The following is a 26580-nucleotide window of genomic DNA, read 5'->3' as shown; positions in this document are numbered from 1 at the left end:
TAGTTGTCAACCAGTAAGTCAGAACAGAGCCAATTCTGCTGGCTGAGACCCAGTTTGGGGGAAACGAATGGATAGGTTCAAGATGTAGTTCAGTAATTGGCTGTAGCACTGGCCCATTGTCAGTAAAAATACTCTGTTTGATGAGCTGGCATCGGAGCTTCAGTCTGTTATTATTTGTGGAAAATAAGAGGCAGAAAGGGTGATGGAGAATGTGTTTTGCCATATGCACACTGCAGGAGGTTGCTGGAGACCAAGTCTCTGCTGACAAGAGAGAAAGTGTGTGAGTGAGAGTGTTAGAGGAACTTGGAGGAAGGTGGGTTTTTGGTTGGATGGGAACTGACTAGTCAGTTGCTGTGGAGACAGAGGGCAGCTAGTATGTATGTGTGCGTGTGTGTGTGTGTGTGTGTGTGTGTGTGTGTGTGTGTGTGTGTGTGTGCGCACGTGTGTGTTTGTGTGTGTGGTCGTGCCTGCATGAGTGAGACTGGTGGGTGTTGCCTGGGTCAGGAGGGTAGCAGCGTGGAGCATTTCCTTGAGACAGCTTTTGTTTTGCTCCAAGTGTTTGAAGCCTCTGTCTCTATTTGAATCTTTCCCTCTCTGCTTCTCCCTTTGTCTCATTTTCCCGCCCTCTCATCCTTCGAAAATCAATTGGTCGTCTCAAATCTCTTTTCTGCTGTTCAACAACAAACTAGAACTCCGAGCGTTTTCAAAGCATTTGTTTTCTAACTCTACTGCATGACATTGTGTGCTGGAAAAACAAACTATTAAGCCTATTTTAATACATGTGCATGAACAAACACTGCTTCCCACACTCGTTATTATGGGTGATCAAAAGCCCATATATCACATAATTGCAATTACAGAGAAAATGGGACCTTTCAATTTTATATCTGCAAGAATGACTCATAAATACTTCCAAACACATAGAAATTAAATCACAATGCGTGGGGAGGACAAAGGGAAGTGACGTCTTTGATGCACGCCAGAGGTGTAAGAGAGTGTGTACACAATGCAGTCATCTGCCTCGTGGATGTGCGCCAGCAGTGCTATCAACAAACACACCATCACACAGAGGTTTTTACGTCACAACAGCTGAGCCTTCCTAAACACTACAACTTCCTCATCTCTCTCTGTCCATTTTTGGATTTATTTCGATCGTACCTGTTCTTGTTTTACCTAGGATTTCTCTCTGATGTTGTGTGTCTGGCTCTGCCTTTTAATATTTAATCTCTCAGTGCCTCACTCTTTCCCATTTATTAAGAGAAAGTATTATCAGAACAAAAGGACCCTGCCTTTGACAGTGGGAGGATCTCCACACAGATTTGTACTGCATGAATAGCACTTCCTGTGTTTCATGAGTGTTTGTTTGTTGTGTGAAAATTTTAAAGAAGGTACAGACTGTATGGTGCAAAAATGAAGCGGATATGGCTGCTGCCATCGTGCACTGGTGATGTCATTGGAGCCAGAATCTGTGTCGTAATGATCTCTATTCCTGCCCATACACCTGTCCGACCAATCATGACCAGTGCCATTGGTTGCAAACACACTGATTGACACACAGCTGTAAATCATGATGCCTTCCCCTCTGTGTTTATTTTTTTTAAATTTTTTTTATTTTTTTCTAGTTTGGCTCATGTCCCATCAGCTAACATGGAGGGAGCGGGGTTAATGGGCTATACTGTAGCCAGCCACCAGGGGATGATTGATTGAGATGTTTTGGCTTCTCTTTTAGGGAGCTGTCATGTCGTCCATCTTTGTATACAGCTTATGGTTTTGAATATATGGGTCTCTGAAAGAGTTATAGGAGTTGTTAGGACAGCTAATAATGTCAGTTGACAGAGTTTTTGAACTGCATAAAAGTTTTACATATCTGTTCAGATAGACATTAAACACACCATCCAGTTTAAACAATGATTTTACATTACATTACAACAATGATTTTGCATAACAGATTCATGTTGTCTTTTTTTTTTTTTTGTCTTAAATGACTCATGTCCTTGCCTTATCTTGCAGTGTCTGCCACCGCCTTCTACAAGGCTCAGCCAGTCATCCAGTTCATGTGTGAAGTGCTGGACATCCACAACATAGACGAGCAGCCTCGCCCTCTCACAGACTCGCACCGGGTCAAATTCACCAAAGAAATCAAAGGTACAGACGGGGCTGTAAAGTGTGCCTGCGTGTGAGAAGGAGAATTAAATCAGATGAATAAAAGTGCATTATGTGTGTGTGGGAGAGAGAGCGAGGATTTGAGCAGGAGCAGGGAGAGCGCATGTCGCAGCCATTCACACACACAGACACTTTCTTAGTGCTACTCCAACACTTTCTATTATTCACCAGGTTTGAAGGTGGAGGTGACGCACTGTGGAACCATGCGGAGGAAGTACCGCGTCTGCAACGTGACCCGTCGGCCTGCCAGCCATCAAACGTGAGTCAGCCGCCGGGCGGGCGAGGGAACAGGAGACTCTGGGCGGAGTGTGTGGATGGGATGGGGGCGGGGGAGCACAGAGCACAGAGGATGCGATCACCAGTTCACCACCAAACAAACCAGATAATAGCTGACTCATCTTACAACCATGTGGTCAGCATTAGTCATTCATTAGTAAGGTAGCCGTAGTGTGTGTGGCTGCTGATCTTCAGTGTTTCCAGAGTCTTAATAAGAGTTAAATACCTCACTGTGTGTTACCCTTTAAATTGTGTTACATCACCATATTGCCTTGAAAAAGGATGCTCCATGTCTGTGGCAATGTGCCATCTAGCAATATGCTGTTAGAATAATAACCGCAAAGTTAATCATGTTTAAATAGTGATTTGAGAGGTTTGATAATAAATGGCTACAAACTTTTAAGTTGCTGTTAATGCGTGCTATGGCTATGATTTTGTAAATAGTAATTGACTCACAGTCAATTGCCACTTTAATAGGTACACCTTGTTAAATCTAATGCAGTCTAATGCAGCAGTAACAATAAATCCTACCTTCATGAAGGTTCTAATGTTCAGTCATGATTATAAAGCTCAATAAACACTTCCACAAAACGGCTGCAACAAAAAATGAGCATTAAAACCTTCATGACGGCAAGTTTTATTAGAGGACTGTTGTATTAGAGTGCATTATTTTTTATAAACTGGCCGATGAGTGTATTTATCAGTCTGTCACTATTTGTTTACATTAAAGGGAAAATGTGTGCGGATGTCAATCAGTGTTTATTGAAGCAAAAAATTCCTCAGTGCAGCAGAATAATTCAGTTTCTGTGTGCATCAGAGGGCAATATGAGCAAAGGCATCACCAGTCAGTGTTTGCTCTGTGCAGCTCAGGTTCTGGAGAGTCCCTGCCCGCCGTATCCTCTTGCCTGGCCAGTACAGCCTTGGCTTCTCTCTGCCGCATTTCTTCAGCCAGATGCCGGCTCGAATAAAAACATCTGAATGTCTATTCAGCCAAACATTGTAAAATGTATCCTTGTTCATAACATCCTCTGCATTCATAATTTGGGATGCCATTTTTTGCTGTTGAAAACATAGCTAGTTTGCAACACAGATGAAGACCCCCTACCCAGAGGTGAAATCCAAGCTGTAGTTCTTGCTGCATCCCAATACATCACTGTCATGTCAAATGGTAGTGTTGGATGCAGCAGCACAGTCAGCTTCCTCTGTCAATATGGCATGTACTGAGGAATTTATTGTTTCAATCAACTACATTTACCACTGACAATGATTGGACATCCACACAAAAGGTGGCAAATTTTCCATTTAAGTCATTCAGTCGTCCAGTAGAGATTTCATGTCTATGACGGCCTATTCTGTACAGAGAAATCCAGCCTATTCTGTCCTTATCCCATACATAGGGGCTACTTTGTTTCTGCTCTTCTGTCACTGATAGAAATGTGGAAACTGGCCAAAACTATTCCTGTGCCACTAATTACAAATCCTATATTCTTGTTTCAACCATATTTTTATGACCCCAATCTGACTCAGAGATGTAATATCTCCACCACACAGTGAACACTTAGAAGTACATTGAAGTTGAAGTTCTAGGTCAGATAAGAGATGCTTGACAATGTAATACCTTTGCATTTATAGCAAAACTGTCTGCATCACTGCTTTTCTTACATGTTTTTTTATTTTGAACATAAAATAAATCAATCTATTTCAGTTCTCCTCAGTAGGTGTCTAGTTTTTGGCTTTTGACATGAGATGCTCTTTTCTCTGCAGGTTCCCGCTACAGTTGGAAAACGGTCAGACTGTAGAGCGCACTGTAGCCCAGTACTTCAGGGAGAAGTACAACCTGCAGCTTAAGTACCCACATTTGCCCTGTCTACAAGTGGGCCAGGAGCAAAAGCACACCTACCTGCCCCTGGAGGTGAGAGAAAACAAGTTGTTGTCCTGTTTTTTTCAGTTTCAACGTGACTCCAAATATGATAAAATGTACAGTGTATGGTCCACTGGGCAGCCCCCAGGTGAGCCTGTGCATCAGCTGTATGAATAAGAAGGACAGCTGCATATAAAGCTCAAGTGTGCCAAGACCATCTTTTGCCAGATGAATAATAACTGAAATGATTTGTTTTCTTGCAGGTGTGTAACATTGTAGCTGGTCAACGGTGCATCAAGAAACTGACAGATAATCAGACCTCCACTATGATCAAAGCCACAGCTCGCTCTGCACCCGACAGGCAGGAGGAGATCAGCAGGCTGGTGAGTTGGATCAGGATCCCTTCGATCACTCTGGAAAAGCCTGTTTGAATACTGAGATGACATCGACTATGTTTACATGCACACTAATACTCCACTATTGGTACAAATTTGACAATAATCTGAATTATATACGGGTTCCAAATAAGGCATTTTTGCAAGTTTTGCATTCTCTGATTGAGACTTGGAATACGTTGGTATTATTCAGGTTTTAGGAGCATTCTTTGGACATGTGTACAGTGTAGTCAGAATGTTTTTACCATGGTTTGTGACACACGGCCTCTTGTGTGTTTACAGTCAGCTCTTGTCATGGATGTTTGGTACACAAACTAACTCGCCAACAGTTTGCAAGGCTGGATTAGACATGCATGCCCTTAAGAAGAGCCCACATTTTGGTCGGAAGGAGAAACACACCGACTTTTAAACATTACGAAAGACTTGAATATCAACATGTTTTTGGATATGCGAACATATCACAATGCTAACCTTTTCAAGACGGCGGTTAAAGAATGAGAGAGGGAGGTTGTGTTCGCACGTACAAACAAGACAGCAGACATTGAAAAGCTTTGGAAAAAAAAAAAACCCAGCAAAATGGCGCACGCGGCTGTGCCACTTTCCTTATTATGATGTGATTAACGACATGTTAGGGCACTTTAATTGCTGTATGCACAGCAGTACTAATTAAATATTTATTTTCATTGTCCAGCTTAGTAGGAATATAGAGTGTAGATGTCAAATATTCCCTCAACATTAATAATGATAATACTAATAATAACAATGAGCAGACACATGCCTAGGTAGTATGGTTAAAATTGTTATCATTAAGTCATGTGTTTTCTTACTGATGGGAAAAATGGAGTTACAGACTTTTTTTTAAAAAAAAAAAAAAAAGGGGTGAAGTCCGCACACAGTTGTAACTCCTCAAATGTTTATTATATAAGATCAACGTTTTGATCACGTGGATCTTTGTCAGGATAAATGGAGTTACAGACCACAAAAACAAGGAGTGTTCGTGCATCATACACTGTCTGCGTTGCTAAGCTTATCAGGACTTGGTTGCCATGCTGCTCATCTTGATATCAAATTGCTTGTTTTGTAATCACCTCTCCCAGATTCTCATTTTATCATGTTAACAGAGGCATGTCTGCGTGCTCGTTCATTGCATTTGGCAATTACAAAGCGGGCCTAACTAGGGTCAACAAAATACCAGAGTCGTAATGGCTTTAGCGTGCGTGAGCCTACTACAGCGTCTGCAGCGTATTGTTTATGGAAAGACTGACAGACTGTACACTGCCTCTGGTCACCATCAGATAAGCCATGCGCGTTTAGTACCTGCTGTTACCTTATTAAACCAAGTCTCCCTATCTTTTCACTCAGAAGCAAAATGATTAGACTTGCTTACAGAAAATCGTTGTAGACAGCAGCGTTTTTCATTTAGATGCAGAATTGCTGGAGACTGACGGAGCAGTGTGGGTGGAATAGCAGAGGTTGAGAGACAGGAAAGGACAAAACAAGCAGATAAGCTGTGTCTGTCAGAACCACATAATTAATTCTATCATAAATTTAGATGTCACGCCAGCTGGGCTGATCATGTACTGTGTGCTTGCAGTCATTTTGGATTAAGGTTCTGGCACCTGACATTTTGTAGCATGTCACCAGTTTACCATAACATTTCCTCTGCACTAACTGATAGCTTGGAAAACTAATACTCATACATACCAGCAAGTACAGAAAAGCAATGCTTCATTACTGTTACAAGCATAGGAGCACGGTCTATCTAAAACAGGGGTGTCAAACATACGGCCTGCGGGCCAGAACTGACCCTCCAAAGGGTCCAATCCGTCCCACTGAATGACTAGATAAAGAGGTGCCAGGCTGTATGTGGCCCATGAATTAACATGAGTTTGTGATCTAAAACAACTTGGTATTCGACACAGTTTCGTAGACATCACGTTTTGTGGTATAATGCCCACTGAACTCTTGCTGCACTTTGGATTTGGTCTTAAGAGGAATTAGAGCTGTGTCACAATACATTCATTTTGTCCGACTGTACAACATATAAGAAATAACTGTCGACACTGGTATTTCACAACAAGTTTTTTCTAAATTTAGCTGCTGCTCTTAAAGCAGTAGTTCAATTTTTGGGGAAATATGCTTTTTTGATGTGTGGTTGAAAGTTAGATGAGAAGAGGAAATCAGTATTGACTGATGGAAATGAAACTGCTGTTGCTCTTCTCATCTAACTCTTAGCAAGAAAGCAAATGAGCTTATTTTCCAAAATGTCAAACTATTCCTTTAACCAAAACAAGCCACAGTGAGTGAGCAAGTATTGGAAACTTTTAGTTAGTACAACACATGGCTGTATATTATAAGCTTTCAATACTACAATGGTCTTTACTCATGCTTAGCGGGTGCATTACACTTTCTTGTTGTCAGTCAGGGTTGTAAAAATTTCATCAATCCATAATTACTCATCATTAATTTTAATTTTTAATGATAATAAGACACATTTGTTAACATTCATTTTTTATTTATTCATGTTCATTTTTAATATGCTATGTAGTATGTACTGTTTGCATATACAGAACAAGCTTGTAGATTATGTTTGTATAAGGGTATGGAGAGAAAATATGAACCGAGGCAGTGACCGTTTGGTCATTCATGTCAACCATATGAAGCAGATTTTTTTCTCCAGTGACAGAAAAAGCATTTTCCAGTGGTATTTAGCTATAGAGCCTACTAATTACTAATTGCATCATGATATTTTTTATCAAATATCTTTGTTTTTTGCAACAATATATGAGCAACCAGTGTTTGTAAACAAATGTGCACGCTCGTAGCACTAGTGGGCAAAAGCATCATTCTCATCACACAAAATATGGCACTTGCAAAGCAGTGGGTGGTCATGGCGAGCTGTCATGCTGGACAGATCGATAGAAATAGGCGTTCAACAGAGGATGATTGATCCACACTCTAAAAACATGTAGTTGCTTATTGCAAAACACAGGCAACTCCAATGACAATACTATTTGAACCTAGTCCGTATTGTTGCACAAGAACATGGAGGTGGATAACAGCTGTGAAAACTAAGAGGTGGACACTGAGATGAGATGATCTTATTTATAGTACACATTTCACTTCAGGTAAGTACTGTCAGATAACAAATTAATCATAATTGACAAACATAAACATGATCCTTTTCTTTAAAGTGAAAATTTGAGATGTCCTTATCTATAACGTTAGTCAGTGTTATTGAGTCATGTTGGTTGCAGATGTGTTTAACTAGCTAACTTTGCCAGAAAGCTGTCTAGTAATTTATGTAGTGCCTTGCTTTAATCACAATCAAGAGACTTAGCTGGCTAGTTTGTGCATGCTAATGTTAAACATGATTAAAGGGAGCCATTACATAAATTACTGGACAGTGTGGAACTGTTAGCTAGCTAAACATGTCTGCAACCAACATACTCAACAACAGTGACTGACATTATAGATAAGGACATCTAAAACTTTTCACTTTAAAGAAATGTTCACTTTTTTGTAAGTTGATTAAGTGTGTACCACAAAAAATTTGATTGTCCAGTTCTTCTGTTCACAGCCGTTATCCACTTGTGTCTCCTTTGATGATGATGTCAAAGACAGGTCAAAGACAGGGATAGACAATAGCTAATTAATATGCAGGACAGGGGTGTGAATTATTGCTCTAAACTGTCAGAATGACGGACAGCCTTCAGAGTTTTCCATCATTGTTAAAAACATTCAGTCAATGACGGAAAATATTTGTTCAACACGGCCTCTGCTCCTGTTGGCATTAACTACCTTGGCCTGACCCTGTATCCAATGTTCCCCTGCAGGTACGCAGTGCCAACTACGAGGCAGATCCTTTTGTGCAGGAATTCCAGTTCAAGGTGCGCGACGAGATGGCCCACGTGACGGGGCGAGTGCTACCCGCCCCCATGCTGCAGTACGGCGGCAGGGTGAGCACAGAGCACTTTATGGTACCCTTCCTTTAAATCACGCCCATTCTCTCTGTTTGTCTGACACGCTCTCCCCTTCCTCAGCCTTTTACTCCACTGTCTCTAAGGGGAACTAACTCACTGGCTTCTGTTTGTACTTCATGGTGTCAGGGTTTTTTTTTGGCTTTTTTTTGTGGTTGAGTTTCAGTAGTTCAAACTTGATTACAACATTAAAAAGAGACAATTCATTTCTGTTGTGTTTTTGAGAGGGATAAACAGGACAGGAAACATCTCTGTCTTTGAATTGAAAAATAATCCCCAAATCATGTTTGGATAGCTGAAGTATATAACCTTTGCCAGCATTTGCCTCATATTAATTTTCCTTGGTGAAGTCAAAAAGAGGTAGGCTGGAGAGGTTTCCAAAAATTGCATAACTTACTGGGACTGAACCACTGGGTTGATTAACATCTGTTTGTTTATCTCCTCAGAGGAGACACGCCTTCACAGTACTGTTATACATTTGGATGTGTATCAGTGAGAACTATGACAACTATGACACTGTTATGCACTCTTTGTTGTGCAATACACAAACTAAATTTCATCTTACATACTATAGATTGCATCACAGAGCATCACACTACCTTTATGATGAAATTCAACTTAATAATGTGTTTTATTTATTACAAAATTATCACATACTTTTCCACAATGCATGTTTCTTTGACTGACATGTTTCTTTTTATTTCAAAGTGTGACTTTATGTACAAAAATGACTGTTAATACATTTTGGTATGGATGAAGTGTGTTTGGGTTCTGTGGGTTTTCAGAAAGTAAGTGTGTGTATGTGTGTGTGTGAGTGAGTTTGTGTGTGAGTGAGTGAGTGTGTGCGTGCACACTTGTCTTTCTGCTTCTTCAAGCGTGAGACTGTATGAACAGTACGAATGTGAGTGTTTGCCCACATAATCACGAGTACATGTGGTGAGACTGCAATGTTGTTTCAGAACCGCACGGTAGCCACGCCCAGCCACGGGGTGTGGGACATGAGGGGGAAGCAGTTCCACACCGGGGTGGAGATCAAGATGTGGGCCATCGCCTGCTTTGCCACACAGAGGCAGTGTCGGGAAGAAATACTAAAGTATGATTATTTGCAGTTGTTTTTTTTTTTTCCTGTTAAGTTTTCAGAAGTCCTTTTCAGAGACTCTGCTGTCATGGTGCGTGCAGTGATGAAGCTCACTGAAGTATATTCATGAAAATTTGAATGATTTGAATTGTTAGATATGCAAATCACTCATCTATTTTGCCTCCCTCATTAATATTGATGTTAGAGATTATTTTATTTGTAATTTTTTGTCTCAGTAGATTGTAAATAGCATGAATTTATCACCTCTGTTTCAAATGATCACTTAAAGAAGGAAACATCTATTATCTCAGCAGTGTGCAGATAGCCATGTTGTTTCTGCAGCAAGCCTGACAATTTTATTCATATTTTACTGTACTGGGTAATACCAGAAGGACAGTGAACATTCCAAATAACCGTATCTGTGTCAGAGGTGGACACAAAGATATTTTTTGTCGGCAGTTTCATGGCCAGATGTGAAAGTGTGCCCCAAAAATTGCAAACTGCCTTATGCTGCATGGGAAAAATGCCAAGATACACTTGAATTAGATTTTTGGCACTGTAGGATAATACCAGCTAAACAATAACCATATTTTATGTTGTGCTGACAACATTCTCGCAAGTGTCTGTGCTCATTATTTTCCAAGCAAAAAGGCACAAGCTTGCAGATTTGATTGTAGTTGATGTCACCATTCCGTTGACTCGTCATCCTGACTTCCTGCTTTGTCCTCGTGTAGGGGTTTCACAGACCAGCTACGCAAGATCTCTAAGGATGCTGGGATGCCCATCCAGGGCCAGCCATGTTTCTGTAAATACGCCCAGGGAGCGGACAGCGTGGAGCCCATGTTCAGACACCTGAAGAACACCTACGCCGGACTGCAGCTCATCATCGTCATTCTGCCGGGAAAGACTCCTGTCTATGGTTAGAAAGCTGCTTATAATAAGTTTCATATTCTTCTGTATGCTTAGTAACTCACACTAAGTTTGATTCTAGCTTCTCTATTCATCGTCGTCGTAGTATACGGTCCTGCCGCATGTACACGTTAGTGCATGTGAGTCGCTGTATGTGTGCCGCCCTGCACTGCAAGGATAACATATCTTTAGAATTTTAAAGATTATAAAACTGTTTCCTTTTCTGATGTTCACTTTTTGTCACTACCTATAGCGGAGGTAAAGCGTGTGGGGGACACCCTCTTGGGCATGGCCACGCAGTGCGTCCAGGTGAAGAACGTGGTGAAGACGTCACCTCAGACCCTCTCCAACCTCTGCCTCAAGATCAATGTGAAGCTGGGAGGCATCAATAACATTCTGGTCCCTCACCAACGGTCAGTGGCGCTCTCTTCGTTCAACTATTGTTTAGTGTCAGAATATGAATATTTGTCACATGTACACAACTTTGCGTGACATGTACAGACATTAAAAAATAAATAACCCACACACTATAGTAATTAACATGGTGCTATGTGAGGAAACAGTCTATAGATTGTCATGTAACTCGTTGTAATTACTGTCTGTGTTATGCCTCTCCATCAATAGACCATCAGTGTTTCAGCAGCCAGTTATCTTCTTGGGAGCAGACGTTACACACCCACCTGCTGGAGATGGGAAGAAGCCTTCAATTGCAGCAGTAAGTTTCATCTTCGTTTCACACCTGACCTTCTGGTTCAATTTATTAACTTACTGTTTTTCCTGACGTTCTCTTTTTATTGACCGGTCAGTTGATGCAATCTATCACCGTGCCCCTCACTTTTCCAGGTGGTAGGCAGTATGGACGCCCACCCCAGCAGGTACTGTGCCACTGTGCGGGTCCAGAGGCCGAGGCAGGAGGTCATTCAGGACTTGGCCTCCATGGTGCGGGAGCTGCTCATCCAGTTCTACAAGTCGACCCGCTACAAGCCCACCAGGATCATTTTCTACAGGGATGGAGTTTCAGAAGGCCAGTTCAGACAGGTCAGCCCCCACTTTGTCTCACAAAATGATTGTCTGGAGTTGGAGTGTGAATAAAACACCAGACAGCAGCCAAAATTCTGTTGAATTTTGCTTGCAGAATTTTCCTTGCTTTGTTTAATGAGTCATATTTAAGATGTTATAGACAGAGACAGTAGGCTTTGGTAGTTTTTGGCTCCGTAGCTCTGACTTCTAATCAACATGTATGAGCATATTCAAAATATTCTGTTTTTCATTTCCAAGTTTTCTTGCATCTGAACTATATAGTATCGTTTGAATGCAAGAAAACTATATACAATACTTTATATAGTATATATACAATACAATATATACAACACTATATCTAACTATAATTATAATTAGAGGTGACATTTTTTATTTCACGACCATCGTGACCGGCATCATCAGTATTATCACAGTACTGACCCGCTCTACCTCTGAGCCACAGCCTCACTCCATTCTTCATTTTGTATGGGTCACATCCAACATGAGTTTCAGTCAAAATATAAAAGGCAGTTCTACTCATGCACATTCACCCAGCCAAAAACAATACAGCAGTAGTTTCAGTCGTGCACCCAATGGCACACAAAACAGTTACAATGCACTCGACTTGACTTCTGGGGAGTTTTTCCTTATTCGCTGTGAGGGTCCAAGGACAGAGGGTGTCGTATATTGTAAAGCACTCTAAAGCTAATTGTGATTTTTGATGTTGGGCTATATAAATGAAATCGAATTGAATTAAACCGACTCTTGTATGCTTTTATTTGCTCACCGTGTAATGTTAGTAATGTTAAGAGGTCTAAGGGACAAGGTCATTTGTAATGACGATCGTGTCCACACCGGGCAAAGCAGACAAGTTGTGGGGAAAATCCATTTTCTTCATTTTGTATGGATCAAATCCAACATGAGTTTCAGATTTCTGATGATACCTGCTGCCTGCAAGTTCATCCAGACCTTTAATGTAGTCACTTTCCTCTGTATCCAGTTCTTGCAGTAAATAGATGTATCGCTTCCTGTCCTCCATTTGAATTTTGCTGATTTGTGATTGCAGTCATGTGAATGGTTTCACAGTAGGCCTGCAGAGAAACACAGTTAGACATCCATATATGATAGAATACCATTGAACTAAAATGACACACATAGATGAAGACAAACTGTTTATACTGTGCAGAGTATGAAGTGTTTTTCTAAGAGTAGTTTTCTAAACATGTCTTCTTCTTCTTCTTCTTCTTCTTCTTCTTCTTCTTCCTCAGGTGCTGTATTATGAGCTGCTGGCCATTCGTGAGGCCTGCATCAGCCTGGAGAAGGAGTACCAGCCAGGCATCACCTACATTGTTGTGCAAAAACGCCACCATACACGCCTCTTCTGTGCCGACCGCAACGAGAGAGTGAGTCCCTGCCACACATACACAGACACAAGCGCGCTGTCGCTCTCTTTAAGTATGACACAGCAATGGTCCCCATTAAAGTCAGTACAGTGTGTTATGTGTTAGTCCATATTCTATTTTATGCTCTGTGCCAGCACGTTAAGTACTCGAAATGGGCCTCCTTAATTACCTTTTGTTGTCAATTGGACTGTTCACCCTCCTAACCCCTGTAATTACATTCGATTAAAGCATTAGGGCCCAATGCAAACTGAGAGCTCTGGAGTGGCACTCAAGGCCCCTAGAGTAAGACTCAGTTAGTAACAACCTTATTTTCTGTGTAGAGCATTAGGCTCTCCAGAGCATTAGGCCTTTAATCGGTTGATTGGGAAGCACTTGGTAAACCTTCGCCTGCCTCGGTACATCAACTAGTCCTTTTTTTCCTGACATCATTTAGGGCTTTAAAAGCTTTGTTTCCTGCTGCTCTTTTCCTGCATCTTCCATTTTCTGTTCCAGTGTTTTTGTTTCATGGTAAAACGTGGAGGAAAAAGTGCATTAGTGGGGACTAACTGACCATAACGTTGCTTTTGTCAGGTTGGACGCAGTGGAAACATTCCTGCTGGTACTACCGTGGATACGGACATCACGCACCCCTACGAGTTTGACTTTTACCTCTGCAGTCACGCTGGAATACAGGTCAGACCAACGTTTTGTCTTCTCTGCCCAACCTGCTGCCCTTTTTCCCTCTCCTTCACTTCTGAACACTGTGTGGTTTTGTGTTCTTGTAAATAGATAAAAAAAAATGGCCGCAGGAGCAAGGAGGAAATACTCCTCGTTTTTTCCCTTTCCTGTTATTATTTGAAGTTAGATCCCTAGGAACTGACAAAGTGGTGCCAACTGCATCAAAAATCCAATGCCAGGAGCTACCGTCCCTTACTGAAAGTTACACCATTATGCCATGGAAAACAGGCAACAAACTTATGCAAGACTTCTGTCTTCCAGCTAATCATGTTTTTTAACTTCCTCCTTGAATAAAAAAGACTAAGTATTAGAACTAGGACAGCGAGGTTCTGTAACAGCACTTAGCCAAAAGCTGTTTGTGTCTTTAACTCATAAATCACCATTGTGCTGTTGTGTTTCTTGTCCATAAGACACTGTAACAGTTTATATACAGCAATATAAATCACAGATGATTTGTGGTGCTGATAGCATCCCTATGGGAATGACTATTTTATTTATTTATCCAGTTTTCTATGCAAAGGTTCAATGTTTTTGATAGTGGTCATTTAATGTATTTGCCACTTGCTTTATGTCTTAGTGTAGTTATATGATGTCCTGAGGTTTATGTTTTCTGTTTTCTTTGAGTCCACTAATGTTTTAATGGCAATAACAAAGCTGTATCTTAATTATGAATTTTAATAATAATACAAATGTGTCATTTAATTCTCTTCTCTCAGGGCACCAGTCGGCCCTCCCATTACCATGTACTGTGGGACGACAATTGTTTCACCGCTGACGAGTTCCAGCTGCTCACCTACCAGTTGTGCCACACCTACGTGCGCTGTACCCGCTCAGTCTCCATCCCTGCGCCAGCCTACTATGCCCACCTGGTGGCCTTCCGTGCCCGCTACCATCTGGTGGACAAAGAACATGACAGGTGAGAAAGGGAGTGGGTGCGGAGAATAAACAAGTGGGTCTTCTGTTTTGACTCTGGGTCTGAAGGTCCTGAACTCTGAAGTGTTATTTTTATAGAGAAGTGCTTGATAGCATTTGTCTTGCAGAATGTGCCCAGTTTTCCTGCATGTTTGTGTCATCCATCATCACCGCTCTTCTCCTCTCCTCTCTGCAGCGCTGAGGGCAGCCATGTGTCTGGTCAGAGTAACGGTCGGGACCCCCAGGCGCTGGCCAAAGCTGTTCAGATTCACCACGACACCCTGAGGACCATGTACTTCGCCTGAGCTACACCAACCCTTCCCAACCATTGCCACCCTTTTACATAAACACAAACACACACAGACACAACCATGCACACCTGGCTTGCCAGTCAAGGAGTCCTCATATGTGCAAGTCCCGCCACCCCCCCCACGCCTAGTCAATCCGGACCTGACACTGTGCAGAGGAGCAGGGAGGAGGGAGGGGAGGAGGCACCCCCACACTGGACTGAGGATGCAAACGCTGCTTTAAAAACAAACAAGAGAGAAACTCAGCACTATTATGCAATATTAAACCAGCCAACTAGTTTATTTCCACCCTTATCAGGCCCCCTTCTCATTGCCCCTCCTATCTGTTCTTTCCTGTTTGTCTCCTTTACTTGTGGCCTAGTGGGTGTTTTTCTCCTTTGTTTTACTCTTCCCTGCCTTTGGCACAGTTCTTCTTTATAATCTACTAACCTGCTCCTTTGCCATCTCCAGTACCTCAAGTCAGTTTGAGCAGCAGCACTTTTACATTCTGTCGACTCTCCCCAGTGTTTGAAACGAGGGAGCAGAGGAGGAAGGGTCCGACTCTGGAGCTGTTGTGTTGGTGTGTCATTGGACCAGAGGTCCTCCCAGTTGCCACTTTTATTTTTTATTTTCCCTCTTATTTCCTCTGTTCTGTCACTTTTTCACTAGTGTGTGAAATCACCAGGTTCTTGTATGGAGCAACATGTTCTTTTGAGCACACTGCCACCTGTTGGCGACGAGGTATAAATGCCCCTTTAAAGTCACAACAAGAAGTTGTTGTCTTCTAAGGTTTCAGATCAGTTTTGATTTATCTTTAGCAGTCAGCTGTCACAGACAAACAGGGGCAGTTTATATTGGCTGATATATCAATTGCAGCCATCTATGGATTTTATTTAAAGTATAACACTGTTATTTGATTCTAGTTGTTATTTTTCTTCTACCTTATGTGAAACATTTTACGATTATGACTTCTTTTTTTTTTTTTAATCATTTAAATCATGTAAGCTCATGTTTTTAATCTTGGTAGTCGTCATGCATTCATTTCCCTCAGTGCTTTATCTCACGTTTCCCTCTCGAGTTTGAGATGGTGGGTAAAAAGAGATCACGTCGATGGTTTCCTCTAGTGCAATAATCAGTTGAACGAAGGGAAGTGGATTTTAGGGGACTTCAATGATTCAAACGAACAGTTAGACATTTCATTTGAAAGTGAGTGTCCTCGAAAGGCGAACGGTTTGCCACTTGTCAGGCACTTTCATGTATTGCTCCTCTGTGAGACGATTGATCAGCATGTTTTATGAGTTTGCCCTTGCTGTTGGGCAAAAATGGTGCAACTGCAGTTTTGGTGATTTTCATGTTTTTACTTGAATTGAAGGATTTTATGCGCCTCTGTGGTTCGAGAATACTTTATCATCAACGGGCATAATTTCAGAATTCCTGATCCTCAGTTTGCTAATGAGGCTGATTTACTTAATTCCTAAGAGTAACAAAGGTTTTTGCCTCACGGCAGCAAAGTTGAGTGTAAAGGCCATAAAGAGGTAGTATTCAAGTGCCTGGTGGAAGTTAAGTGTTAAATGGTCAAAAGCTGCATACGATCCTATTGCAGTGGGGTGAAATAATCCAGAAGCATATTCCAACAAATGGACAGCATAAGATGGTTTAAAGCAAGAAAGTTTCACCCGATGCCTCTTATTCTCCAGGACCTTTCTGTACATCTCATTCAAATCATCCTAAGATGAATATATTTATTGTGTTTGCCTATACAGCAGTGTTAGCTGTTGGCTTTGCTTCGGAGCAGCGTACAAGCAAAGCAGGCTGAGTCGTCTTTTTGCTTAATCTTCACCAGACATGGATCCAGCTGCTACAGTGTGTTTGTACCTAAAAGGCCGGGTTCATGGGCACGGAGTCAGCCTCGTCGTAAACTAATTATTTCAATAATCTTTTAGTAGAAATCCTGCGTCCAGGACTAGGTTTGATTCCTGTCCATGAAACCGGCCCAAAGTTGTGACTTGCTTTAGAACAGCGCGGAGGAGTTAAGTTAGTGACCAGTATTTGCAGCAGATGTAGAGCTGACTCTTGATATGACATGTGCGTCTGGATTGTAGTTGCAACTTAGCTCCTCTGTGCCGCTGAAGCTGGTCTGGGGGGTGTTTTTAAAAGTAATCTGCACTAAAAGAAGCTGTGTTTCGGGACTGAACACAGGTGTGGTGCTACTCTGTCTGAATTAGAATCTGAAGCTGAACCTCTATATGAGACTCTAGATGAGGAGGTGGGTAGGGAAGCAGAAAAAAAAAACGGTAAACCTCACTCACTTACGGACGGGAGAAGGTCCCACTGCTATAGTTGGTGCTGGAGATTTAGAATTTCACTCGGTAGATACGATCAGCATTGAAAACCTATAAACGGTACAGTGGCAGGTGTGCCCTCGGACTGTGAGGTATAACGTCGGGTCGTGCATCCGCTGTTGCATTCGACTGCCTTTTACAGGCTAGCCTTCCAGCATGGAAGCCCGTGGTTGTGGGTTTGAGCCTTCATGATTTCACTAGTGTCTGAAAGCCTTTTTAAAAGCCAGATCGAAAGTATATTTGTACATTTTAAATTATGTAATGCACACCACTTATTTTTGCTAACAGAAAAAAAGTAGTCTAATTATTAATCTTAGTAATAAATGTATCATAATAAGTAATGGTTAAAAAGGTATAATAACAAAGTTTTATTATTGCAATAGACTGTTGACTTGTTCCTGTGTCACTGTATAGTTTATGTGTGAACAGTTGTGGGGTTGTTGAAACTAGTGACGTGTGTTTGGACTGTCATACTGTTATTGATAGGGATGTGGACTTAAACCGCCTCTTGCTTTGGTGTTTGGAAAAAAAAAGCTGCAAGATGTTAAATGCTTATTTCTCACCTTTTTTTGTGTACATGCTCGTACAGTCGGAGGTTTGTCGTAGAGGAGAGAACCTAGAGAGAGAAAATATTACATACTGTACTCTGAAAGATTTCGTATGAAGACGTTGCGTCTCTATTGTGACGACAAACGGTGGCATAGAAGAAGAGTCGACTGATGTATTGAGTTTCTGCTCTCGAATGTTCACTACAACTGATGCTGACGGCTGCTCCTTATCAGGAAGGAGAGTGAAAAGGAACGTGGTTTTGAAAGTGTTGTTGATCCATTTCAAGGACATGTGTGATCAAAGAATATCGTAACAAGGGGTTGTAGTTCTCTATTCCTTTGTGTTATAGCCTCGGGGGGGATTTACGTCGCATCGCAACCTCTGTTGCTTTCCTCAGACTCCTCTCCTTACACGAGCCACTTCATGTGCTCGCAAACACAAAGAGTTACCCTCCCGGTAAATCTGCGGTGTGACAAAGCCTGTAATCTCATTGTTGCTCTCGTTCCCCTTCGATCACGAACATTTACTCCCCTGTGCCAGAGGACTACATTCCTAGGCAGTACAATCCCATCCGACCCCCCTTGGAGGTGTGAAAAAGATTAGAGCTGAAGGACAGTGGGGTCCGGTCAGTAAGATACAGTGGGTTCTGTTTTTCATCAAGTATGTGTGTTTTAGACAGAATCAAAGCGGAACGACGATAACTGTATGTGGCAGGTTTTGTTGGAAGTTGAACAAGTCTGGAGGTTGATTGCGAGAATCCATTTATAACTATCTCCGCTGACGGTAATGGATGTTCAGTTTGTGTATAAACTACGCTCTCGACGGCAGTTGAACACATGTTTACATAGCAGATGTGTTTGCCTCGCTTACAACTGAAATGTCATCAGCTCTGCTTTGCAAATATCAGCCAGTAGAGAAGTGACCTAACATGAGCAAGACCATTTGGAGCGGAACGCTCGAAGGGATATGAAGACATTGTTTATTTGCTCAATTTGTCCTCAGCAGACATCTGTGTTACACAGCGGGGGAACAGACTTGTTTGTCCTCGCACTTCTATTAAAATGACTTGTTAGACGTGATTGAAATGAAAGGGTACGCTCAGCTCACAGCCCGCTGTGGCCTTTGGCTCTCAATTAGGATTGCTAACAATACAGACAAGTGTTTTTATGGAAGCTGAGGAACAAACTTCGATACCCGCAAAGTGACAACTGTCTGGTGAAGAAAAATAGCCAAATTAGCTCCAAAAAGGTCAATGTCTCCCTCTTTAAGTGGAAGTGAAGGTGTGTTCCATTTCGAGTAATCGGTCAATATTCCTGGTTTTGGTTGCTCTCTGTTTGCAGTGGAAGGTAGCAATGGAGTGAGATAAAAGTCCACAGAAAGTGCCTTTCCTCTTGATGGTGCTGTAAATTGAAAGATAAAATGTAAAATCAAAGAAACAGAATCTCCTTTTCAAGAAAACATTGCAGTGCAGGAGCGGCTGCATTTACACACACTCACTGTTTGTTTCTTAGAGAGGGCGATGCAAACTCATGTTTCATGTATTTAGACATTAAGCCTACATAGAAATAGAATATATGCCAAGTATATGGTTGTGGTTGAGCTTTTCGCTTCCTGGTGCATTTAGTGTCTTGGACCAATGGTGTCGTTGGTACAGTGGAATGTGTGTTCGGGCGGGTGGGTGGGTGGCGGGGTGGTCGGGGGTCATAGCTGACACTAGCGTGGTGTAACACAGCCCAGCCCACTAATGACAAACATAGCACAGCACTTTAGAGACTGCCACTCTCACGCAGACACATAGCCAAGAGGTTTCAATCTCTGTCCCTCCAGTCCCCCTTCCTTCCTCCCAAAGAGGCGGAGGAGGAGGAGAGGATCCAAACCTCAGTGTAAACGAGGAGTCGAAGGGATGTGTGTTACCAAACAAAGCAGTCGGTTGTTAAAAGTGTGCCTCATGCTCTCGTGACTTTGTTGGTGGCTCGGTTGAGTCAGCCTGCTCTCGGGTGGTGGTTTTCCCTCTGGAGTTACCACTCGACACTTTGTTACAGCTAGGGCTGGGTGTCAAAACACGGTATCAGCACCTACCAAATTTTGGCATCGACATTTTGAAGCATCTAAAAGAGACAAAGCAGTCCAGAGGTTTTTACAGTAGTCGAATCTTGCACTGAGGATTCAGTGTTTTCTTCTTGAAGGGCATTTTTACTAAGAAAAGCGACATAAGTGTGACAGAAAACTTGATAGATAAAAAGCATGAATGACTGAAAATAACTTTGTCTGCTGTTTAGTGAAGTCCGCGTTCATCCAAGTGTCATTTTACAGCAGGTATAGAGATGAAAATAAAAGAACCAGTGTCAGTATTTAAAGTTTTCTCATGATGCCCAGCCCTAGTAGCAGCCCATGGCATTCTTTCATCCTAGTGCAATGCCCTGCCATGTGTCTTGTCCCTGTTGGAGGGAATTTGTGCCCAGCAGTATCCCTGTCTTGAGCCGGTAGGGTGTCGACTGAAAACCAAGGGTGGTCTGTAGTTCTGTGGGTACCTTTTCAGTCCAGGGGGTGAAATCTTTCTATTACAAGAGATCTCAAAAATAGAAAAAAACAAAAAACACTGCACCTCACTTACCTTGGTATGCTGCATATGTTATACTACATGAAAGAAAACTGCAAATTGCTTTTATTATGACATATAATGCTTGAGTAATGCCTGATTGCGATATTCTTATACGGTAACTATTTTAGAGTCAAAATAAGTATAACTGTAAAAAATATTCTCTGTTTTGTCTTAACACTTATCCGATTTTGAGAAATTGTTCTTGAGCCGACTTTTATTTTGTTGTCCTATTTAAATGTGTCGTTCTTTAAATTTATATATGAAATATATATATGCGGAATATTTTATGGTGTATTTATTGAGAGTGCATTCAAGCGGCTGGAGTCTCCGCATCATATTGCAGCATGGTGGGGGCGGAGCCAGGAGGACGAGGCCTTTAGCCCCTCCCCCTCCATGTTGACGCCTTATTCTCCGAGACACGCAAGCACAACAATATGGAGGGGGGTGCGAGGTGGAGGAAATGGACGAGGTGGATTTGACCTGGCGATACTCACAGGTCAACTCTCCCTCCTTCATTCCTTTAATAATCTTTACCCTCCACTCTTCTTTGACCACCTGAGAAGGCCAAATGCCAACCCCCACATGTTGCAGCTCATCTCTGACGAAGGGAACCATTTCTGAACCACACTGACTTGAGTGTCGAATAGCTGACTTTTTTTTTTTTTCATCCCAAGCTGCTAATTGGTACGTTAGCCATGTAAGTTCCCGGAGCCAGTAAAAAAGGGCAGGTGGGACAAGCGTAAAATTGAAAAAAGAAAAGCAGCAGGGGAAGGAAGGAAAGATGTTGGAAAGGCAGATTTCTCTGGATCACGGTGAAAATGTTTAGCGTAGGCGTCGCTTCTTTCCTCTTAAATCGTCTCCTGTCCATTGTTTTTTCCTGTGCCAGAACATTTTACAGCAGGAACAGGTCTCATTCCACGAGTAAAAGACATGCCTCAGCCTTAAGTGCGTTTCTTACATAATCGTCAGATTTCTATGTGACTTTGCGATGCCTGTGTTGGGTGGCCTACCAAGAAAACAAGCCTACGTACTTGATCTGCCCTGATTCCCCAACCGGCATCCTCATCTCTTCTCGTTTCTCGTGTAAACCACTAACATTGCAACAGAACTTACTGAACTCTGATGTACGAACAAGCGTAAGCTTTCAAAGATCGCTCTGTCCCATTTGTATTGATGTCAGAACAGAATCAAGGTCCGGGTCAGATGGCGTTTGGAAACAATTCTTGGCATTTGTTTAAACCAGATGAGCAGTGCGTACTGCCTCAGGACAATTCAGCTGTCATCATAAAATTGTGAATGGCATGAAAACATTTGCTCAGTAGACTTTTATACACCTCCCTGTGTTTGTGTCGTTAATGGCAAATCCAAAGAACAGTATTTTCAGATCCAGTCTGACCCGGGCCTGACAGGAACCAGAGGGTTCCCCAGAGTGCTGGATTACAGAGACCTGTGCCTGTATAATGAACCAAGGATGAACTGCATTGTGATGAATTGCTGTTCTTTTTTTTATTATTATTATTGTTATTATTTTATTTTGTTGGTTGTCCCTCACCCCTCTTGGAGGATCAGAGACATGGAGCTTTTGAGTGTTGTCAATCCTGTCCCAAAGTAAATAGGCCCTCTGTCCTTTTAAATCAAATCATTTTGGTTTAACACATGTTTACTGTAATGTTTACTCCCATGGCGATCAGATGTTTGACCTGTTTTCATCCCATTATCATTCCAATAATGACTTTGAACCAAATATTGCACAAGAGATTAGGCCCCTGGTGCCGCTTTTCCCTTGTATACACACACAGTGGTTTTGAAGACAGATATTTGACAGTGGCCAAGGATTTGAAATATTTTCTGTGTACGCTGATTGTTTTTTTGTTTTTTTTTCAATGTAGCATCACTCTTGTGTCGGTCTTATTTCAAACTAAAGATCTTGGACTCTGATACCTCTGAGTGATGCACCAGCAAACGGATGGATGTATACGTTGAACAGTGAACCTTCACCACCAGATGATCCATGTCTCAGTCTCTCTGTATGTTGCAAAGGCTCTGTTGTACCAACAGCTCTATTCCTCTCAGTTTTAAATGTCTCTTTCTTTTGTAACTCTCTCTTATAGGTTGTTGGCCTTTTAGTGTTGCTTTGCTTCAGTTTGAAGTGTATCTTTGACTAATACTTGCAATAAAATGCTTTGCTTTACCTTGGTTGTCTTGGTGACATCGTGTTGGTGATATAAATAAATGTTTTGTATATATAAACAGAAATTGCAAGAAATGTTTCTGCTTATTATGAGTAACCAGATATTTAGGAATGCACTCAGCAGCAGCAGAAACATGAAGGCCTGTCACAATTACAACTACAAAACAAAGATATTGACTGTTGTCATATCGAATCCCAAATCCATACCACATATTCTTTACATAGATACTACATACTACTTCTGTTTGAGCATTAAGTATACAAAAATGTCAACATACTTAACTCCTTTAAACAGGAAATGATACAGTGTTGGCACTGGATGGGCTGAGTACTGGAGGTGATGGGGTGGAGGAGGGTTGCATCTGTTTGTCCTGAAAAGACAATTGACAGCATGAGAGAGGAGAACAGTTTTACAGTCTGATGGAAACGATATGATTGGGTTAGGGAGACTGAGGAAAATCTGGTTGGGTTAATTTACGATCCCCGTATTCAGTTCACTAACAAAGACCACGTCAATAGAGTTAGAGATTGGAATTAGTTTATTGTGTATATTGGATGATTTGGATGAGGTTCAAGGGATGTTGGATGAGGATCGAAGGATGTGGGATGTGGATGAGGGTTGAGGGATGAAGGGATGGGGGTTGAGGGATGACGGGTTGAGGGTTGAAGGGATGTTGGGTTGAGGGATTTGGGACAAGGATCGAGGGATGTGGGATGAAGGGATGGGGGTTGAAGGTTGTGGGATCAGGATTGAGGGATGTGGGATGAATGGATGAGGGATAAAGGGATTTGGGATCAGGATCGGGGACGTGGGATAAAAGGATGAGGATCGAGGGATGTAGGATGAAGGGATTTGCGTCGAGGATTCTGGATAAGGATGGAGGGATGAAGGACTGAGGAATAAAGGGATGAGGGTTGAGGGATTTGGGATTAGGATTGAGGGATGTGTGATGAATGGATGAGGGATGTCGGATGAAGGTTGAGGGATAAAGGGATGAGGGCCGAGAGATTTGAGATGAGGATAGAGGGATGTGGGATGAAGGAATGAGGGTTCAGGGATGTGGGATAAAGAGATGAGGGGATGTAGGGACTGGGAAGGAAGGAATGTGGGGGGAAATGATGGGAGAAATTGGTGTTGCAGACAGGTGGGTGAATCTGAGGGCGCAGTGGAACCAGGGAAGTTGAGACAGAGTGGAGGAGTCGTCTCCTCCCCTTCTCTACTATGGACAGAGCCCTCTGGTGACTCCTGTATTCTGTGGAGACTGAGAGAAAAGGGAGAGATAACAACAAAAAGAAAAACCTAAAAAAGGGATTTTTGGGGGGAGGGATGTGAGAACGGAGTCAAAGGGGAGGGAAACAGATAAGGTGTGCTTAAATACTTTGTGTGTGGAAATGAATGAGATTGAGGCATGGTCTTTGTTCCCAAATTAAGCTATAAAACTTCATTTTATAGAGTAGAGGCCAGAGAGTGAGGCAGAGAGATTTGTGAATAACTAAGAACCTTAAGAGTCTCCCTGATGTAACTTTTACGACTTTTACTAGTTTGCATGCTGTCTGCTTTGAGTGCACTTTATTTCGTCCCTTTTCTAGTGTAAACACACCACATACTGAAACCTGCTTAGGTTCATTATGTAGTATGGATTTTGGCGATAGACTTTACCATGTACATCATCTTAGTTCATCGCGTTGGCATATTAACATTTGCTACTTAGCACTGAACAGAGTGTCTGATGTGATGGGCATTAGTTTTGCAGGTGCTTGGTCAGAAACCAAAGCCACACTGACCACATGGTGGTGCTAGAGGAAAAGTCACTCATTAGAATTCATCCTTTGCACACCATGAATATCTGTATAGAACTGAATGGCAATCCATCAGGTAGTTTTTATGCCTCTGTGCCGCTACAGCTGTGGCTGGAGGCTATATTTTTTCAGGTTTTCCATCTGTCTCGTTCTTATACATGCGATATCTCAGGCATGCCTTAAAGGAACGGCACACAGGTCCACTTGGACTCAGTGAAGAACTAATGACATTTTGGTTGTCGAAGGTCACTGTGACCTCACAAAACATGTTTTTTTTTTCTGTAACTCAAGAATTCATATGTTAATAATGACAAAATTTCACAAAAAATGTCCAATAGGAGAAAATGATGTCAGCTTCACTGTGACATCATAATGTTCTGCAAAAATACTTCTCTGGACATTATTATTCATCCAAAGAACATCTATTAAAAAAAAAAAGAACTGCTTGGCAACCAGACCAGCCGTCTAATTGAGACAGGCGTTTATTTGTCAAAATGTGTAGCCATAGCAGGCTCGTGAAAGGGACTAGAAGTTTTAATTTGGACTAGGTGTTTAATTGAAGTTTCAATTTGTTAGATTCCTGCAAAGAGAGCAAAATAACTTCTGTCAGGAAGGACTGCTCTTTGAAAACACACATAGAGGTCTTTATTTTAGATGTTTCACGACATACTCCAGCACACATGTAAAATATGACACTAATGGATCACATCTGAGCAGGCGACTAATGAGAGTAGTCAGCAGCTGAGCGCCTACCAACAACCACACAGACACACTCTGCACTGCAGAGCCATTTCCCCTTACGAGCTGAAGTGTTTACAGGTGTGATAAGTTGAGGAGAGGGAAGTGGAGCCTACCTGAGGAGTGGTAACAGAGAGAGACTATAGTGAGGGCTATCAAGCCTCTCTACACAGCCATGGTGAGCTTACACAGGTGTTTTCATTTTGCCTGATTAGACCTCTTTCTGTCCTCTGACTGTGTTGGTAGGTAACTCTATTACTGTTAGTACATGAAATTTGGATTTCACTTAATGCCCAACAAAGCTCCACATGTCAGTCTGAGCAGAGCTATAATCAGCCACAGTGAATGAAAACACCTGTGTGGGTGTCCGGGGCTTTTAAATGTGCCTTGGAAAAACAAAAAACAAAACAAAAAAACAGAATGATAGTGATGTTTTAAATAAAAAAAAAACTGTTTTAAAAGTGTACAGTTTTTTTTATAAAACCCCTTAGGCACATGCTTTCGTTTATATACTGTATTTCGACACATGCACAACACAACCTAAGACTTCTGGACAACTCTTTTGCAGTAACTGGGATTTTCCTGAGAAAACAAATCACCAGAAAATATTATTTTGTGAATTTTAAACTCTTAATCGAGCAATCCCAGTGTGGTCAGTGTCTGCTCACCTGATTTTTTTTTTTTTTAATCATTACATCACTATATTTTTGTGTCATGAACTAAGTGCTAAAATAGTGTCTTGTAATAATTACAAAACTGCATATTATATAGTTTTATCAAGGTTTGGAATTGTGACTTAAACTTCATGTTCACTCTTCTATCTATATTACTTTTATACTTTTTTTACACTGCAAATACACCTTAACACATCTACATCACACAGATGGCGAAAATAGTTAAGATTCTGCTCAAAACCACATTTTCTTCATTAAATACCAACTTTATATTTCAAAATGCAAATAACTTTATCTACATACATTAACTCTATCAAAACACAGCAAACCAGACTTTATATAAGTTCATTCTTTCAAACACTAGCACACGTTTTCTATCCAAGAGGAGTATATAGTAAATCAGAGCACCACTTTCAAAACTACAAACCGCTGATGACATTGCTTATAGTTCAATTTTCATATACTGTAATCCGCTCTATAATTTTTTGGTTAAGTGTTTAGTGTGTGCAGTTTTAGCTAGTGAATGACTCATCTTCACTTAAATGTAGCGCACAGTAGAAGAGAATTGCTGCAGTAAATACTTGATCAGAAACATAAAATTGTTGCCAGTGATCAACCAATAAATTCAACATACATAGCCAAATGTGTAAAAATAAAAGACACAAATACAGTTGGGGAGGAGG

The 26580-nt window shown here is 41.6% G+C and overlaps 1 protein-coding gene across 2 annotated transcripts in view; it reads left to right on the top strand.

The window, feature by feature from the left end:
* LOC126392413 (protein argonaute-3) overlaps positions 1-19557 on the top strand; it is a 36537-nt gene extending 16980 nt beyond the window's left edge. The window contains exons 6-19 of one of the 2 annotated variants that reach the window (XM_050047794.1): positions 2011-2145; positions 2335-2422; positions 4204-4351; positions 4564-4683; positions 8532-8654; positions 9635-9768; positions 10488-10672; positions 10916-11075; positions 11287-11377; positions 11506-11700; positions 12951-13085; positions 13656-13757; positions 14519-14718; positions 14911-19557. In XM_050047794.1, coding sequence (XP_049903751.1) covers positions 2011-2145; positions 2335-2422; positions 4204-4351; positions 4564-4683; positions 8532-8654; positions 9635-9768; positions 10488-10672; positions 10916-11075; positions 11287-11377; positions 11506-11700; positions 12951-13085; positions 13656-13757; positions 14519-14718; positions 14911-15019 — 1925 coding nt within the window. In that variant the 3' untranslated portion in view covers positions 15020-19557. Of the gene's footprint in view, positions 1-2010; positions 2146-2334; positions 2423-4203; positions 4352-4563; positions 4684-8531; positions 8676-9634; positions 9769-10487; positions 10673-10915; positions 11076-11286; positions 11378-11505; positions 11701-12950; positions 13086-13655; positions 13758-14518; positions 14719-14910 lie in introns of both variants that reach the window. The other variant, XM_050047793.1, reaches the window with a different exon arrangement.
* The last annotated feature ends 7023 nt before the right edge of the window (positions 19558-26580 follow it).

The sequence above is a fragment of the Epinephelus moara genome, chromosome 6 (genome assembly GCF_006386435.1).
Source record: "Epinephelus moara isolate mb chromosome 6, YSFRI_EMoa_1.0, whole genome shotgun sequence".
Taxonomy (NCBI): Eukaryota; Metazoa; Chordata; class Actinopteri; order Perciformes; family Serranidae; genus Epinephelus; species Epinephelus moara.
This window is presented reverse-complemented; position numbering and strand designations above follow the sequence as displayed.